Source organism: Callospermophilus lateralis, chromosome 5 (assembly GCF_048772815.1).
Source record: "Callospermophilus lateralis isolate mCalLat2 chromosome 5, mCalLat2.hap1, whole genome shotgun sequence".
NCBI lineage: Eukaryota > Metazoa > Chordata > Mammalia > Rodentia > Sciuridae > Callospermophilus > Callospermophilus lateralis.
The window spans coordinates 27891557-27909611 of NC_135309.1; the positions used below are offsets into that span (position 1 = coordinate 27891557).

At 47.0% G+C, this 18055-nt stretch overlaps 1 protein-coding gene across 1 annotated transcript in view; it reads left to right on the forward strand.

Annotated features, from left to right (window-relative positions):
- The window catches only part of Adam19 (ADAM metallopeptidase domain 19), an 85001-nt gene extending 69276 nt beyond the window's left edge, over window positions 1-15725 (forward strand). The window contains exons 14-23 of the mRNA XM_076856392.2: window positions 1147-1342; window positions 2638-2746; window positions 4292-4496; window positions 5510-5587; window positions 5683-5791; window positions 6766-6910; window positions 7738-7822; window positions 8132-8356; window positions 11523-11675; window positions 12265-15725. Coding sequence (XP_076712507.1) covers window positions 1147-1342; window positions 2638-2746; window positions 4292-4496; window positions 5510-5587; window positions 5683-5791; window positions 6766-6910; window positions 7738-7822; window positions 8132-8356; window positions 11523-11675; window positions 12265-12318 — 1359 coding nt within the window. The 3' untranslated portion in view covers window positions 12319-15725. The remainder of the gene's footprint in view (window positions 1-1146; window positions 1343-2637; window positions 2747-4291; window positions 4497-5509; window positions 5588-5682; window positions 5792-6765; window positions 6911-7737; window positions 7823-8131; window positions 8357-11522; window positions 11676-12264) is intronic.
- The last annotated feature ends 2330 nt before the right edge of the window (window positions 15726-18055 follow it).

Here is an 18055-nt window from a genome sequence, read left to right on the forward strand (position 1 = left end):
GGTCAAGTCCTTGCAGCCTTGGACCCAAGCCTAAGAATAAGCATGGAGTGTGATCATTTCATTTAGTGCCAGGATTTCAGTCGGAGACTCACAAAGCATTCCTGGTGTCTGAGACCTTGACTTCAAGCCCTGGATGTGTGACTTTGGGGGACTTATTAACTGAGTCTAGGTTCTTTATCAGTATTAATAACATGGATCACCCAGGGGGGCTGTTAAGACTCAAATAGGACCAGGCATGATGGTGCATGCCTATAATCCCAGCAAGTAAGGAGGCTGAGGCAGGAAGATCACAAGTTTGAGGCCAGCCTCAACAGCTTAGCAAGGCCCTAAGCAACTTAGTGAGGCCTTGTCTCAAAATAGAAAATAAAAAGGGCTAGGGATGTGGTTCAGTGTTTAAGCACCCCTGAATTTAATTTCCAGAACCAAAAAAAAAAAAAAAAAAACCCAAAAAACAAAAATAATTACTTAAGTGAAAGCTCAGGTTTTACTATTTTCCTGACGTGTGTTATTACTAATCAGGTTATTTGATCTGCAATGTGGGATAAATAGCAGCACATAGCTCATGAATAGCATAAGTGTATATAACATACTTAACCCAGTACCTGACTCAGTTCTGGGAATGCATTATTGCTGGAATGCTTTATAAATCCAGAGGTGCTGTATGAATGCTGTGTGTGTATATTTGAATGTGTTAGTAGGCCTGGATCCTCTGCCATGACTAACTGTGAGACTCTGGATAATTACTTTACCTTTAAACCTCAGGTTTTATCATCTGTAAAACAGGGACAATTATATTACATAGGACTATCAGGAAAACTAAATGCACTAATATTGGCACTGGGCAACTTGAGTGCATGAAGTTTGTTGTTGTTACTAAATCACATAGTAAGCCCTAAAACTGTTGCATAAATGTTATTTCTGACCTATTTCTACTTAAGATGGCTGCAAAGAGGAAGTGAGTTAGCACCTTGAAAACTCTGGAGTCACTGTTTGCATTAGAAGGCTCATGGGGTAAAAACTGCTCTGATATAACCCTGGTGGCTGGAACATTCTGTTCTGCAAGAGTGATGCTCACAAGCCCTTGGCTAATGGGGTTAAGGGCAAGCAAGAAAATGACTGTTTTTCCTCCATCTCGTTCAAATTCAGCTCGTGGCTCCTGGCACGCTGTGCCGTGAGCAGGCGCGGCAGTGTGACCTCCCAGAATACTGCACGGGCAAGTCTCCCCACTGCCCCACCAACTTCTACCAGATGGACGGCACCCCCTGCGAGGGCGGCCAGGCCTACTGCTACAATGGCATGTGCCTCACCTACCAGGAGCAGTGCCAGCAGCTGTGGGGTCCTGGTAAGGGTTCTTCTGGGGAACACAGCCCCCCTCCCCCCAGAACTTCAGAGCCAGCCTCCCCTCCGGTCCCTCAGGCGGCTTACCATCTTAGCTTCAGAACACCCCTGGATACCACCTCTTTCACGGCCTGGACTCTGGGTGGATATTCAGGGAAGATGAATGGACAGCATTCTTCCCAGACCCTAGATGCTTTTAGTTCTCAGATGAGACAAACAGATGACAAGAATCCAAAAGACAAATGAACAGATGATAGAGACAGAAAAGCAAATGAAAATGGCCCCTAAGCTATGGAAAGTTGTTTAATCTCAGTCATATTAAAGGAAAACAAATTATAACCAGATGGAACTGCTCATATGTCAGATTTTAAAGACTGAAAGTTAGTTTAAGAGTATTGATGATAAAATAATAATATAACAAGAGTGATCATATATAGTGTTGTGGAGGATGTGAAAGTAAGAGATAGGTACAATCCCTATGGAAAGTAATTCGGAGATATCAAAATTTTAAATGCACTTATTGGGTCCATCAGTTCCACTGCTGGGAAACAGCCTAGGGCCTACACTTGTACTTGCTTATCTATGTGAAGATAAATTTACAAAGATGTTTTTATAGTGCTGTTGTTAGTTACAGCATTATAACCTCTATGTCCTTTAAGAGGAACCCATTAAACTAATTCTGGAAAGCTATACAGCTAAAGAAGTAGAAAGAAGGCTGCTCTGCATGGTGAATAAAATCATCTCCCACAAAAAATTAACAAAAATGCCAGACACAGAACATTGGATACAATAAGCTTCCGTTCTTTATTAGATAGATTTTCTCTAGAAGATACACATGGAATTTTGTACCTGGGAGACACACAAGAGAGAGATAAAATTCTCTCTGAAAATAAACTGTTAATAATTATTGCCTTTCCAGGATAAAGGGGAATAGAGATTGAATGGCTGAGGAAAAATTCCAAAGCCATGCCATATGTTTATACTTTATTGTATGCATTATCTTTTTTTTTTTAAATCCTAAAATATGGCGATTCTTCTTCATTAGAGATAGTCCTAGCATGCAAACCCCCAGAGATATAAATCCTCAGTGGGGCATGAAAATGGATATCAGACATTTTCTACGAATTGGTCTTGATGAGAAATGGGAATGAAATAGCCTGATAAGAGAACAGGAAGAGACTGAGTTTTTTCTCCCCCCCAAAAACATTCTTAACCTCTTGATTTTGCCAAAGGCTAGCTTTGCCCTGGGGGCTTCTGGCAGGCTAGTGTATTGACAAAAGTTGTTTCTTACACACCCAGGAGCCCGGCCTGCCCCTGACCTGTGCTTTGAGAAGGTGAATGTGGCAGGAGACACCTTTGGAAACTGTGGGAAGGACATGAACGGCGAACACAAGAAGTGCAACATGAGGTGATGAGTAGTGTAGACCCCATGAGAAGAAGAATGAGAGTAAATCCTGCTCTGTCTGCCTTTCTCCTTCCCAGCTCAGCAGAGCACTGGTCCTAGAGCTGGGCCTCTACCCAAGTCAGCTAAAGTCTCTATTCTTAACCTGCTGTTCAACAATATACCAATCAGCCCGATGGGATCAGAGGGAGGGTTGGCAAAGCTTGATGGAAAGCTGATCAGGCTTCCTTTTGAGCCTTTTTTTACAATAGGGGGAGGGAATTGACTTTCTGAGATCATTTGTACTGAATGCACTTATGCCCTTATTTGAGTGACTCATTGTCATTCATTCATTCCAACTGACTATGCACTCACCTAACTACCCATTCATCTACCTATGTACCTATCCATCCATCCATCTCCATCCACCTATCCATCCATTCATCCACCCACCCCCTATCCATCCATTCATCCAACCACTTGGATCCATTCATCTATCTACCCATTCATCTACCCAGTACCCATCCATCTATCCATTTATCCATCTACCTATCCATTTATTCATCCACTCACCTGTCCATCCATTCATCTACCTACCCACCTATCCATTCATCCACCCAACCACCTGGATCCATCCACCTCTCCATCCATCCATCTACCCATCCATGTATCCAACCATTATGTATTGAAGGTTTACCATGTACAAGATACTGTGCTGAGTGTGTAGAGCTTTTAATTAGCAATACAGCGTGATACTGAGAATGTGGAGAGAGAGACACCCAACCCGACTTAGTGGCCTGGTGTGGTTTCCCAAAGAACTTATACCTAGGCACAGTTATGATGCAATTATCTAAACCAGCAGGGTCAGGGATGGTGCTGGTGTGTAGAAGAGTGTTCTAGGCAGAGAGATGGTTGGAAAAAAAAAACCAAAAACCTGACAGTTGGAAGAACTAACAATAGTTTGGTATATTTAATTTAGAAGTGCAAAAAAGAGGGGATGATGAGAAATGAGCTTGTGCTGTTAAGCAGGAAGTAGGTCATGAAAAGTTCAGACTTTGGCCTGAAAGTAATGAGAGGTTAAACTCCTATGAGGTGAGATTGGAGGCAGGGAAATCAGTTTCCTACAGTACAGGGAAGAAAGGATGGTAATGTGTGCTAGGGTGGATATGTAGGAGGGAGGATTGGCAGGGCTCAAAATCTGCTTGAATCCAAGAGCAGGGAATAAGGGAGAGTCAGAAGTGTCCCCAGGCTTCTGGCTGGAGCACAAGGTGGATGGTGCCCTAAAGAACATAAGGGAACAGATTGCTTAGGTCAGGCAGTTGTCCTTGAAGTTAGGACTTTCCAAGGCATCTTCTCTGGCTGAGATCGTCTCAGAGACAAAGAGCCTGCTCCCTTGCCTTGGTCTAGGTCTACACAGGGTCTCCCCTGGTGGCTCCCTTAAAGCACCCTCACTGCCTGTGTCTTTGCCCCACCAAGCCTGCTCTCTTGGCCAAGAAAGACTGAAGCTCTGCCCTACCCTCGCTCTTTCCCAGCCTGATTCCATCTCCTTTCCTCCCTCTCTCTGGGGCTCAGGGATGCCAAGTGTGGGAAGATCCAGTGTCAGAGCTCTGAGGCCCGGCCCTTGGAGTCCAACGCAGTCCCCATCGACACCACCATCATCATGAATGGAAGGCAGATCCGGTGCCGGGGCACCCATGTCTACAGAGGTCCCGAAGAAGAGGGTGACATGCTGGACCCAGGCCTGGTGATGACTGGGACCAAGTGTGGCTACAATCACGTGAGTCCCTCTCCCCAGTCCCACTCAGGACCCAGGCTGCAGAGAGGAGAGGTTGAGAAGGGTGAGCTCTGAAAGGAGAGGCCTCCCCAGCTTCTCATTCTCAGTGACTTCTAAAAGCTTATTTAGGCCTGGGGTTGTAGCTCAGTGGTAGAGCACCTGCCTCGCATGCGTGAAGCACTGGGTTCAATCCTCAGCACCACATAAAAACAAATAAATAAATGAAAATAAAATATTGTGTCCATCTCTAGTTTAAAAAAAAGAAAAGAAAACTTACATAGCAATGGCAATAGACTGTCACTTGTAGTCTAAGGGTTAAGTGAGAATGTTTCTGACACACACTTAGGTGGGCCAGCTATTATTGATTTTGTCTATATCATTAGTTATCATGTGAATTAAAAATGGACTAAGTTAGGGAAGCCTTGGGGAAATCATGTCAACTACCTCAGATGGATGAAGAATTCATAAAGAACTTTAAAGCTCAGGGTATAGTTCCTAGCACAGAGAAGGCTGCTGTCAGAATTGTTATTGTTAAACATAATATTAAAACTAGCACCTATTGATAGATATATATTATAACATATATATCGGGGTTGGGGCTGTAGCTCAGGGGCAGAGTGCTCGCCTAGCATGTGTGAGGCACTGGATTCGATCCTCAGCACTATATAAAATAAACAAATAAAGGCATTCTGTTCACTTAAAAGTACAAAAAAAATTTTTAAAAACCCATATATATCAATATAGTAGTAATATGGAATAAATATTTCATTATCATTGTTAAATTAGGATTTTTAACAATATGTGTTTTCCTCCCTAATCACAAAGGTAATAGCAGAATTTTGTTAATTCCTGTTCTATCTTTGGCTTTTTAAGCTCTTTCCATTTCCCACAGTGGTAACCTGAAGTGGGCTGCCTTTTCAGGTTCCTGTGTGTTCTAAGTGCAAAACCCACATCCCATCTCCCAATTCCTGACCGGTGTCTGCTGTGCTGACAACTGTGCTTCCTCCTCCCTGCAGATCTGCTTCGAGGGGCAGTGCAGGAACACCTCCTTCTTTGAAACCGAAGGCTGTGGGAAGAAGTGCAATGGTCATGGGGTGAGTGCTCCCCTGGGCTGGTTTTGGGAGGACAGGCCTTGTGGGAGGCTGGGGCTCTCTGGCGAGCTAACGCCCCTGCCTTTCCCTCACCCCAGGTCTGCAACAACAATCAGAACTGCCACTGCTTCCGGGGCTGGGCACCACCCTTCTGCAACACTCCGGGCCAAGGAGGCAGCATCGACAGTGGGCCCATGCCCCCCGAGAGTGAGTCCCCTGCCTGCTGTAAGAGGGGTGGCACCATGGGGACAGGTAGCATGTTGCAGAGTGTCTGCACTGAGACTGATGCATACTTCTGATTTTGTAGATGAGGGAACCAAGATAAAGGGGTGTGGGGAGGAGGGTTTGGGGACCGGGCTCAGTCTGTCTGTCCTTTTACTGAGGAGGTGATCCTGCTTAGTGGAATGAGATATAAAGAGAAACTATAGGTCATTGAATAGTCACATCCTTTTTTGGTGGGACGGGGTGGTGACTAGTCCTATTTTGGGTACTTAAAGTAAACATTACTATGGGGTACATTCTGGTAGTTTAGACTTCTTTGCATAAACAAAGGTTAAAGTGGGAAACCGAACACTCGGAACACTTATAGTTTTTTTAGTAGGAAATCTCAGATACTCTAGCCCTGTGGTTTCTGAACCTTTTCCTTTAATAGTAGCAAAGTACTGTTTTCAAGAATAAAATCTTTCAAGGAAGAAGCTTCAATATATAAAACTGATAAAAGCAGTGTTTCATTGGTGTAAAGGTACTTTGTGCATTTAAATTTATAATTCATGAGAAGATTGAGTCAGTTTTGGTGAAATCGTGGATGAAGGGTAGGAGTCTGTCAGTGTTTTATGTTGGTTGCCTGGTATCCAGGAAAATCACGATTCAGTCCAGAAACTAGTGACACATGATAATAGGGCTTGATCTGCTTGCCTTAAAACAGACTATTTTCAATTAAACCAAAGTGCCCGTGGCAGATTTATATTATAAGGCCCCTTTGAAATAAGTTAATTAGCTATTTAAACTAATATTAGTGGTGTCCTGGTAGTACATAATATGTGATTTTCATCATAATTTATAAGCTAAAATAAGCAATGCAAATTAAATGCAAATCAAGTCTGAAGAAGAATCAGGAATATATTGTTTTGCTGGAGCTCAACCAGCTCCTCAGTCTCTCACTTGAGCTCTCTTTCTGGAAGGTGTTGGTCCTGTGATAGCGGGAGTGTTTTCAGCCCTCTTCGTGCTGGCGGTCCTCACGCTGATGTACTATTGCTGCAAACAGAACAATAAACTGGGCCAGCTCAAGCCCTCGGCCCTCCCTTTCAAGCTGAGGCAGCAGTTCAGGTAAGACAGGGTGCCATCAATGACCTGGGGTTCCCTTCTGGATCACAAAGTTCTTTGTAAGCAATATGTGTTGGAAGGGTGGTAGTGGTGAGTCTGATTCAGGGAAGATAAATGTAGAGTTCGTGCCGCTGTCTCCTTTGTGTCATGTTCTGTGACCATGCCAGACATTTACTAAGATGATCTCATTGTAATAGTCTCTACTGAGCCTGGTCATCACTTCCAAATCCTCTGCAGAATGCCCCCAACCAACTAAAGTTGGAATATGAGATAAAATCATTTGCCATCCTTTATCTAATTGATTTGCCCCCCATTTTAAAGAGCAGGAAACTGCGGCAACAGAGAAGAAATGACTTGCCCAAGCCCAGTCATTACAGAGGTGGCTAGACATCAGCCCAGTGTAGACTAATTTTTTTTGTAAAGTGATACCATCCTTAGGATATCGTAATGTACGTTCTGAGTCCCCCATTAAATTACATTTGTCCTGGAGGGAATTTTTAATCTCTGGACTTTCTGAACCCAAGGCTGAGGGGAATTGGTTGACAATTCTTGTATCTCTGTAGGGAGGAAAGATCTACAGAAGGTGAAGATAAGGTGCTTAGAAAGCTCTGTTTTGTGTCAGGCCAACTTTCGTTGCTTAGCAGCTCTCCATTGACCATGCCAAATGTCCTTACCTAGGGAGATGGAATTTGAGAGCGGACCAGTCCCACTTCCTCTGGAGTATACTAAGGAAGATTTAGCAGTGGGTTGGCTGTGCTTGGGTCAGAGGGACTCAGCCTCTGCTCCTTGCTGAACATCCCCTCTTCTCTTCCTCTATTCCTTGTTTCCAGTTGTCCCTTCAGGGTGTCTCAAAACAATGGATCTGGTCATGCCAACCCAACTTTCAAGTTGCAGACACCCCAGGGAAAGCGAAAGGTAAGGGCTTGGAGGTGTTGAGTTTTGCTACTTCTCCTTTATTCCTCAGGACCCTGTTAGATTTTCCCAAGGGTCTCTGTAGGCCCAAGGGACTGGTAATAAAAGCCATCTTAATGACTTGAGAGACATAGCAATTGGTTTTGGTGTCCACCAATGGCTTTAAGGTCTGACTTCTAGGATCCCAGGGGTGGTAACAGGTCAGCATATCTGTCTATCCCTGGGCTCTGATCATCTCCATGAGATGCCCACACAGGGCACCCCTGAGTTTTTAAATCCTTGTCTCAGGTGATCCTTGTCTTGTGCCTACAGGTGACCAACACCCCTGAAACCCTGAGAAAGCCCTCCCAACCTCCTCCCCGGCCCCCTCCAGACTATCTACATGGTGGATCCCCACCTGTACCATTGCCAATACATCTGAACAGGGCTACCAGAAACTCCCCAGGGACTGTGTTTCAAGTAGAGAGAAAAGAATCAACCAGGAGGCCTCCCCCAAGCCGGCCTATACCCCCTGCACCAAATTGCATTATTTCCCAGGTAAGTGGATTCTCAGTAGTTCTGGTCAGGGGCGCAGGGGGTGGGGGGGCATCACCCTTAAAAGGCCACCTGCAATTTGCAATGTCAGATCTGGGAAGATGGACTTGGAATTGACTGCCCTTCCAGCAATCTGGTGAATCCAGGGGGCTCAGAAAGGATTACAACAGTTTGAGCGTGGGGAAATATGGTACCTAGACAGCCTCTCAACCAAGGACACTTTCTCCCTGCTTGGCCTATTTTATGACCAACCACTACCTACCTTCCACCCAAAATTAACTCCTATTGGTCCCCGGTGCTCGTCTCCTGTCTACATAGCTGCAAACTGCTCTGCCTGATCCTCTCCTCTGCCCTCTGTCTGGCCAGCTCCCTTTGTCCCTTTGATGTGGTCTTATATGCCACTCCTCCCTGTGGCTTCCCCTGACCCCCAGGTCTGAGCTTGGTGCTCTTGTACTCTCTTCATAGTATTGTCTCTCCAAATTGTATCTGTCACTATCACCCCCTAGTTGGAGAGTCTGTGTACCCCAATGCCTTGTTCATGGCACAAGAGCGGGGAGTGTATTCAGCTGCTAGGACTGCCATAACAAAATACCACCGAATGGGTGGATAGAACCGTGGACGTTTATTTTCTCATAGTTCCAGAGACTGGAAGCCTAAGATGAAGGTTCTGGCAAGGTCGTCTTCTCCTGAGGCCTCTCTCCTTGCCCTACAGGCAGCTGCCCACTCACAATGTCCACATGTGGCCTTTCCTCTGCATCCCTGGTATCTCTGTATCTGGATTTCTTCTTCCAAGAACACCAGATTGGATGAGAGCCCACCCTAACGGCCTCATTTTAATTTAATCACCTCTTTAAAGACCTCAGCTCCAAATATGGTCACATTCTGAGGTACTGGGAGTTAGGAATTCAACATTTGAATTTTTTTTCTTTTTTTTTTTTGAGGGAGTGTACACAATTCAACATGCAGTGGAAAGAGAGAGGAGCAAGGGAGAGAAACCAACCCTGTAGAGACAGGGCGAAGTGGGAGAGGGCAGTGGCAGGTGTCCCAACATCCAGATCCCAAGCATGGCTCCCCCAGGACCTGGGGTTCAGATGGGGGTTCTCAAGGGAAGGCAGTGCGGGCAGCTGCTCTGCGGGGAAGTTGCAGGGATGAAATGGGGCCAGCCACCTCCCCCTTCAGAGCCTTTCCAAGAAGTGAGTATTTCTACCCTCTTGTCTCACCTGGGTTGCTAAGTCTCACAGGGTGGAGGAACTTGCCCAAGATCACAGGGTCTGTGGGTGGAAGACTTAAACCCAAGTGTCCCCCAGCTAAGTGAGATTCCCACCTCCCAGCCCTAAGGCACTTATCCTGTCTAGTCTCAGGCCAGACCTGAGGTCCACCCTCCTAGCTGGGTGATGTGGGCCTCCTGGAGAGGGGGCACTGAGCATTCAGGACGTCTTCTGTGCTTCCCACCCATGTGCTTCTGCCTGATAACAGCCATAATGAGCAAGCAGTTGCCATTCTGCTGGGGAAGAGGCTCTGGGATGCATGTAGCTGTGACAATGGTCAGTTTTGTGAAGAAGGGGTACAGGGTGCTCAGAAGGGCCACCCCGGGCTAGACATGGTGGCATATACCTGTAACCCCAGTGGCTCTGGAGGTTGAGGCAGGAGGATCACAAGTTCAAAGCCAGCCTCAGCAACTTGAGGCCCTAAGTAACTCAGTGAGACCCTGTCTCTAATAAAATACAAAAAAGGGCTAGGGATGTGGCTCAGTGGTTAAGCACCCTTGGGCTCAATTTCCAGTACCAAAAAAAAAAAAAAAAAAGAAAGGCCTCCTTGGGAGGTGACATTTGATTTGAGCTCTGGTATGAAGGAAGAGAAGGAGGTAGCTGGACTGTGAAGCAGGGGAGGAAAGGGCCTTCTTGGTCCAGGACCCACTAGTAGGGAAACTCTGATGGCAGATGGCCCTGATGTATGTATTACACTGAAGTTAAATAAATGGTTTTTAGGGCCCGGGGAAGTGGCGCAGTGGTAGAGTGCTTGCCTAGCATATGTGGAGCACAGGGTTCAATTCTCGGCACCACATACAAATAAATTAATTAGATAAAGGTCCATTAACAACTAAAAAGAAAATTTTAGATAGTTTTAAAGGGACTGGGGTAGTGGCTCAGGGGTAGAGCGCTTGCCTAGCATGTGTGAGGCACTGGGTTTGATTCTCAGCACCACATATGAATAGATAAAATAAAGGTCCATTGACAACTAAAAAATTTTTAAAAAAATAGTTTTAGAAAACAAAAAGGCCGCTGTGATGGCAAATGAGCATACTAGTCAGCAGGTTTAAACACTGTTCTCAGAAAGATGGTGGGAGCTTGCACTGAGGTAGGAATGGAAGCGTGGAGAGGATGAGTGACTGAGAAAAAGAGTAAACAGGACTTGAGGATCACCTGCAGATGGGCGTTGGCCCAGGATGACACCCAGTGTCTGCCTTGTGCAGCCTGACTGATGTAGATGCCACCCCTTAAGGAAGGGGACCCTGAGCCTGGGGCTGCTTTGGCTTCCAGGAAACAGTGCTCTGAGGCCCCTGGCAGAGCAGAGCTGGGTCCTATCAGATGTGGCCTGAGGCAGGTCACTGCTCTGCAAGGCCTGGTGCTGACATTCTGATAAGGCCCAGATAGCAACCCCCTAGTGGCTCATTTTGCATTTCCTCAACTGCAGGCAACATCTGCACCCGCATCACTTTCCCTAGAAGGCCTCTCCTGGCCTCCAGCAGCTACTGCAGTTTGGGAAGGGTGATCACGTTGGGAGCGGGAGAACATGACTTTTCCTGCTGTCTGAGTTTGTTTCTGCTCTCAGTTCTCTTACAGTCTCTTAGAGAACGCGCTGGCCCTTAGCATTCTTCCTGGCCTCTCTGCATGCTTGCCTTTAGCCCATTTTTCTACCCATTAGTGACCTTCTCAGGGAAGGAACTGGCTTCTCTTAAACCCTACCAACTTTGGGGCCATCCATTCTTTGCCCCTCTAAACTTTTTTTCCCAGCTACATAAGAAATACATTCCTGTTTCACGAAACTTAACTAGTGTAGAGAAATACATGCTGATTTTAAGAAATTTAGTGCACTTATTCGTCTAATTTGTGTTGAGTGCTTCCTGTATACTAGGCACCATCTGGAAGCTTGACTTATTTCTCTCCAGGATTTCTCCAGGCCTCGGCCACCCCAGAAGGCGCTCCCTGCAAACCCTGTGCCAGGCCGCAGGACCCTCCCCAGGCCAAATGGTGCCTCAGAGCTTAGGCCCTCTGCTGCTGGCCCTCAGCAGTCCCAGCCTCTGGTAGTTCCTGCCTCAAAGGTGAGTCCACGAAAGTCCCAGAGGTCACCTGTGTGGATGAGAAAACAAACCAGGGCATGCTTCTTGTCTGGATGGAAATCCCAAAGCAAAAACCAGGGACAAAAGCTTAGCATTTTTTGGTGCCTGCTTGACTATCCCTGAAATCAGTGATGGGGGCTTTGGTTTCATGTGAAAGGTAGCAGTTCGGTGCCTGAGCTGTGGTGGCTTCTACCTGCATCTATACCAGTCCTGCTGGGTGGCCCTGAACGAGTCCCTTTCTCGAGTCCCCCTTTGCTCATCTATAAAAGGGCAGTAATAAGCAGCAGTGGCTGTGGTAGGCCAGGTATCCCTGGCCTCTCTCCTTACCTCTTCTCTGGGGCTGACGTTCTCAGCTTGCCAGTCCTGGGAGTGTGAAAGGGCCGAGGTGAGGAAGTGGACTCCGCCACACCTCTGCACAGGCTGACGGTCCAGGACTTTTGTTGAAAGCCTTCTTCTTGGCGGATGATGTATCTGCCCTTCCATCTGTAAAAAGCAAGAGCACAGCTCCCCGTGAATCCCCCCAGTGGACATCAAGCTGATTTCTTTCTCCCTGCCTTTTTGTTCCTTCCAGTTTCCTGAATACCGATCACAGAGAGCTTTTGGGATGACCAGCTCCAAAATCTAGACCCACCTAGAGGGTTCTTGCTTTCCTGGGGACTCTGGACACCACAGTTTCCAGGACCACGGGATCTGGAAGAAGCATGTCTAGACACCTCTGAGCAGCTCCTGGCCTCCTCCTGGAACCACCACATCTCGGAAATTCTCCTTCTTGACTCATGCCTCCTCAGCTTCTTCAGAGGCCCAGAGGACTACTATCTAATGGCTTCTAAATGTTGTTTTGTGCAATATACAGCCCTGGATAGGGAGGGGAGAGCGTGGTGGAGGGCGAATGGCAGCTTTGCCCTCTGTCCTCCCCGTTCAGAGGTGCTCATGGAGGTGGGCAAGGCCCTCTGAGCTGGTGAGCCAGCTGGGGCAAGTCCTGCTCAGCCCCCCTGCCTGGAGCTTAGCTTGGAGAAGTCATCCATCCAGGGCCTGTGATGGAGGGTACGTGTGAGAGCTTTTCATTGCTCTGTCTCCCTTGGAGATCCCAAGCTGAACAGAGGCTGGGCCCTTACCCATCTCTTTTAGCTGTTAGGGATTGCGAAAGGGTCCAACCAGCCATTGCTCTGGTCCTTCTCAGGGCTTGGTCAAAGTGACAGCTCCTGGCTATATGGCTGCATGTGACAAGCCAAGTCCCCTTCCCCCTATCTCCCAAGCCTGAGTCCCTTTATTCACACGGGTCACACTGACTCAGACAGGTACTATTTGTAGGCAATGTAGACAGCAGGGGGAGCACCAGACCTGGGCCTCCTCTGAGCCGTGATGCCAAAGGTTGCCACTGGACTCTTGGTAATTCTTGGTTGCCCTTAGGTTCTCTTCTGCATTCCACGCTTCTACCTTCTCCTCCCCCTCAGACCCACTCTGTCACGTGGTGCTTTGGTGAGTGGAGCCCCAGCAGTCCTGACTTTTCTAGCAATCAGGTGCTTGTGACTTACGAGTCAGGGTCCTGCCTCATGGGGTGTCCACTGGATTTTCTGCACTGGATCTCAAGAGTGTTGACCCAAGTGGACTTGGGGTATAGCCATGGGGGCCTAGCATCATTTTTCCTTGTGTTTGTGACCTCAACAGGGCGAGCTTCTTCCTCTGTACTCCCTCACCTATATCTAGGTGAGGTCCCCCAGGGATGGCTGTGGTAGTAGTGAAGGAGGAGCATCAGAGATCCTTGGAGAAGGCAGCTGTCAATCACTGCAGTGAAACAGTCTGAGCTGGGGCAGCGTCTCCCCCCTCCAACCAGGCTTTTGATGTCTACTTCCTTCGTTCTCTCCTCTGGTCACTGCTCTGAGCAGATGAGGGACTGGACTCCAAGGACCTCATTCTGTCTGAAGCTCAGGAGGAAGTCTGTGGGGTGCTCTGCTAGTCGGACAATTTTTATAGCATAGCTGGGGGTGATCTCTTAGAGACTTGTCTCCTACCCCCAGAAAGGTGCTGAGCAGCTCTCCAGAGGGGAGCTGGCATAATGTTCACTTCTTTGAGGGTTTTCCAGGGACCTCCCACCTTCTTGCTCTTGAAGACCTCAGTGCAAAGAGGAGGCTGATCCTTTGATTCCCTGCTCACCATCCAAGGGCCTCCTCATAGTTCTCTGCAGATAGTAGGTGCTGAACTAATGTTCTTGGGTTTGTAGACAGGTAGGGGATGTGGAATGCACACCTGGGGACAAACATGGGGTGGGTTTAGAAGGATCTCAGGAAAATGCATTTCTCTTCCCTCAGGGTGGCTACGATACTCGGGCCCTCCTTCCCCCATGTCCATTCCCCACCTTCTTACTGCCAGATTCAGTCAGGACAGCCTTCCATTGAAGCATGCTGCACCCAATGCCCCGTGCTTCCAGACTGGGTCCCAGAAAAGGTGACCCCCGCATCCCTTGCAAATGAATCAACCAACCCCGTGTCGCCTGGATGCTCCTGTAGCTGGTGCAGCCCTTCTCCCTCATATCAGGAGGTAGGCCACTCTGATGTGACCATGTGGTGGCCATGATGATGGCATGAGCCTTTTGAACCCCAAATCCACTATCCCTGGAACCATAGTGGAAAGAGCCCTGGTTTTTGTTCCCTTTTGTTTTCTTTTGGGTTTTCTTCTTAATACCATCTCCATCCCATAAAATCATACTGTGAACTGGAAGATGGTAGAATCTTTTTAATTTGATGGAAACTTTGGGCAGCCAGTTCTATTTGCCATTTCACTCCTGGTTCAGTTCAGGGAGCTGGGAGTCATTTTCCAGCAGGTCAGAGAGGCTTCCAGGGAGAAGAGTGCCAAGAGTTACCATCCCTTGGTCACTCCTCTGCCTAGAGTGCTGCTGGGAGGTTTCAAGTACAAACACATCTGGATTTAGGGAAGGCAGGCTTTATTCCAAAGGATTATCACAAGAGATGCAAACTTTGCCATACGGAGAGGAGGGTACCATGGCCACAGGGAGGATGCTCGGACCAACTGACTCCAAATGAACAAGCATCCCCTGGCCCTGGCGGAGAAGGCCTTTTCTTTTATTAGAAGGAGTGGACATGGCTCGAAAGAACAGTGTTCATGGGAGTCTCTGTCCCCGTCTTTTTGGGGAAGGACTGTTACAAACAGCCTGTGTTCTGGCTTGGGCTGAGGGTAGGTGTAGGTCCAGGGTCTGGTGGGGAGGAGGGTGGCTTCACTCCAGTTTGGTCTGTCCATCAACAGCATGCTGTTTGTTCAGATAAAGAAGGATGTAAATCTTTTTAGAAGTTAAACTAGGCTCCTGCCAGTTTTACAACCTGGGAATGTTTTTCTCGGGGGCTTTGGAGCTATCTCTGAATGCAAACCTCAGGAAGACAGCCCCCTGGCTCCCTGGCTCCCTGGCTCTGTGGACATTAGCCAAATGGCACTACCTGCTTGCTGTAGGTTCCTTTCCTCCATGTTGACTTATACCATAAGAGAAAAGCCCTTTCCTGCCCCAACTCTAAGCTTCTTGCAGATCTCAAAGTCTGAGTATTCTCTGCGTTGCAATTTCCCCCTCTCTGATTGCAGTACCTCCTTCTCATCCTTCAATAATCCTTTTTAATAAAGCCTCCCCTTAGGTCTGACCTAATTTCTTCTTAGTTGACAAAGGTATGGAAGACTTGCATTTTAAAAATTGGGGACAAGTTCTAAAGCCAGTAATTGTGTTAAATATGTGTATAACAGCTCTACGGGGCACCTACACAAGCCAAGGGAATGCCAACTGGAAAGGGGTTCCATCCCTAGGGAAGCCTGCTAAGGAGAAGTTCTGCAGAATCCAAGCCCAACTCGCCCAAAGCCACCCTCTGAACGTCCCCCCACACCACCCACTGTGTGTACGTACGCGTTAGGGATCCAGGGCAATGTGAATTTTCTTTTTATTTGGGAGATGCTTAATGGAAAAACAGATCCTCTTCTCTCTTATCCACCTATTAATTGTTTACAATATTTGTACATCTATGCAAAATACTTGAATGGGCCGTGGTGCCTTTTTTTTTCCTTGTTTGTATTTAATTAAAACAAACTTTTTCATTTGGAATGTTATCTGGTTTGGCATCTCTTTTGTGTGTTTGTTTCATTGTCTCACTGCTTGGACCAGATAGAATCCATGACATGAGCTCTCCTCAGAAAGACAAAGACCATCAGTCCAGCCTACAAGGCCATTATGGTTGACCTTGAGCCCCAGCAAAGCCTGGGTTTCCCATGGCCAGGAGAAGGGCCTGTTTTCCTTTGCACCCAGACAGGAGCTGGTTTAGTTTAACTGGGTCTTGGGTCATTAAAGGCCCAAATGATCTTGGGTTCTCTGGTTTACTTCTCCTATACTATGCCTTTAGAAGATGACTCATCTCATTGCTAAGGATGAAACTTTAGAGAGACACTTGCCCAAGATCTCCTGGCTGGGAAGACAGGTGCAGCCAGGGCCATGCTGCATGGGCTAATTCTAGAGCCCTATGTGATAATCCAGCTCACATCCAGTGCTTTCCAGTTCACAAAGGGGTCTGCCCTCACACTCTCATTTGATCCCTACCTTGATCTTGAGTTTCTGTAACAGATAGAACAGCAGTGTGAGGAGACTTAGGACTTAACACATGCAAGATGCTGCACATTTTACATTTCTTTATCTCATTTAATCTTCACAGAAATCCTGAGAGAGGGTCCTTGCTATCCGACTGTACTTTTCTAAGCTCTCATGGTTGTGAGGTCACCTAAGGACACGAAAGGCATCTAAACACAAATGCTTCCGTGACTATAACACTCAGGCTTGTGAAATGAGTCCCTACCCAGACACCTCTGCCTGTTTTATAGGACACTGTCCACTCTTTTGGCCAGTCCTCTGGGTTGATATCATCTGTTGACAGAATAATACTTGGATGTACTGACCTGAGTTCAAATCCTGGCTCTGCCACTTACAAGAAGTGTGAGTCAAGATTAAGTGTCAGAATTCTGAGTCTCCTTTTGTATGCAACTAAGAAGAATATTAGCTGTAGTCTGGATCTCAAATGTCCCCCAAAGCCCTCTGTGTTGGAGGTTTATTTCCCAGGAAGATGCTGTTGGGAGGTGGTTAACTTTTAAGAGACGGGCCTAGTAGAAGGGTCCTCAAGGATGTCGCAAAGCAAAATAGGGACTCCAGACTCTTCTTAGTTCTCTCTCTGGCTTCCAGCCATAAGTGCCCTGCTATATGCGCTCTTGCTGTTATGGTGCTGTCTTGCCACCAGCCGGAAGCCACAGGCCCAGCCAGTCATGGACTGGAACCTCCAAAACCCTTGTACGTTTCTCCTTATAAGTGATTGTCTCAGATACTTGTTAAAGTGACAGAAAGCAGACTCACCTACCTACCTGAAAATCACTCTGTGTGAAAGTACCCGACAGTGCCCACCACAGCCCATGTGCTCAGAAGGTGCTCACTATGTTGGTTTCAGAGTCACTCTGTTTACCATGCTAGGTTTCTCATAGGATTGCCATGGATTGGAAACTGGCTCCCAATCAAGTTCATTTTTTTAAAAAAATTCTAACCATATGTTAGGAACAAGGGATAAACAGTAAGCCCAGACTAACTCTCATGCAGTTCATATCTGGATAGGAAGACATCACAGATCTCAAGAAAGTAAAGTAGTATCAGACTCTGCAGGAGGGTGTAAGGTTAGTCTATTGGGAAAACACACCACCTGGTGGTTAAGACCCTTGGCTTAGAATCAGATGTCAACTTCCAAATCTCCCTGGCTGTGTGACCTTGGGCAATCATCTTCTCCAAGTTCCTTTTCTCATTTATACATTGGGGATAAAAAAAAAATATATCCACTGTAGGACTCTGTGAGGAGTTAAAGCGAGGATTCACATGGAATGCCTACTTTGCCTGGTGCCTGGTAAGGGCCCAGGCATGAACTCAGAAAGCATTGCCTTCAATGGACCCTATTCCAAAAACAACCTCTCCCGCTCCAGTGAGGGCATCACGGCAGACTCTGGAGGGCTTTTCTTAGTAGTCATGCTCTTTTACAGATGGGGACTGACCTCCCAAAACTAGAGGAACTAGTTGAACTCCTCCATGATCAAGGAAGTTCAAGATGCAAATATCAAACACTCCAAAGCCTTTATTTTTGACCTGTCAGCCCCACTCCCAGGACCCTCAGCTCACTCCTATTTTCAAGATTCAATATGTTGCATTGATTTTAATTACAGACAGAAATCCACATTCATTAAAACCTGGAGGTGCAGGGCTACAGGTGCAGGGAGGCAGTCGGTCAGTCCACCGAGTCTTTGGAGTGCAAGGCCAGCAAGAGTTCAGCCTGGGCTTTGGCTTCACTAAG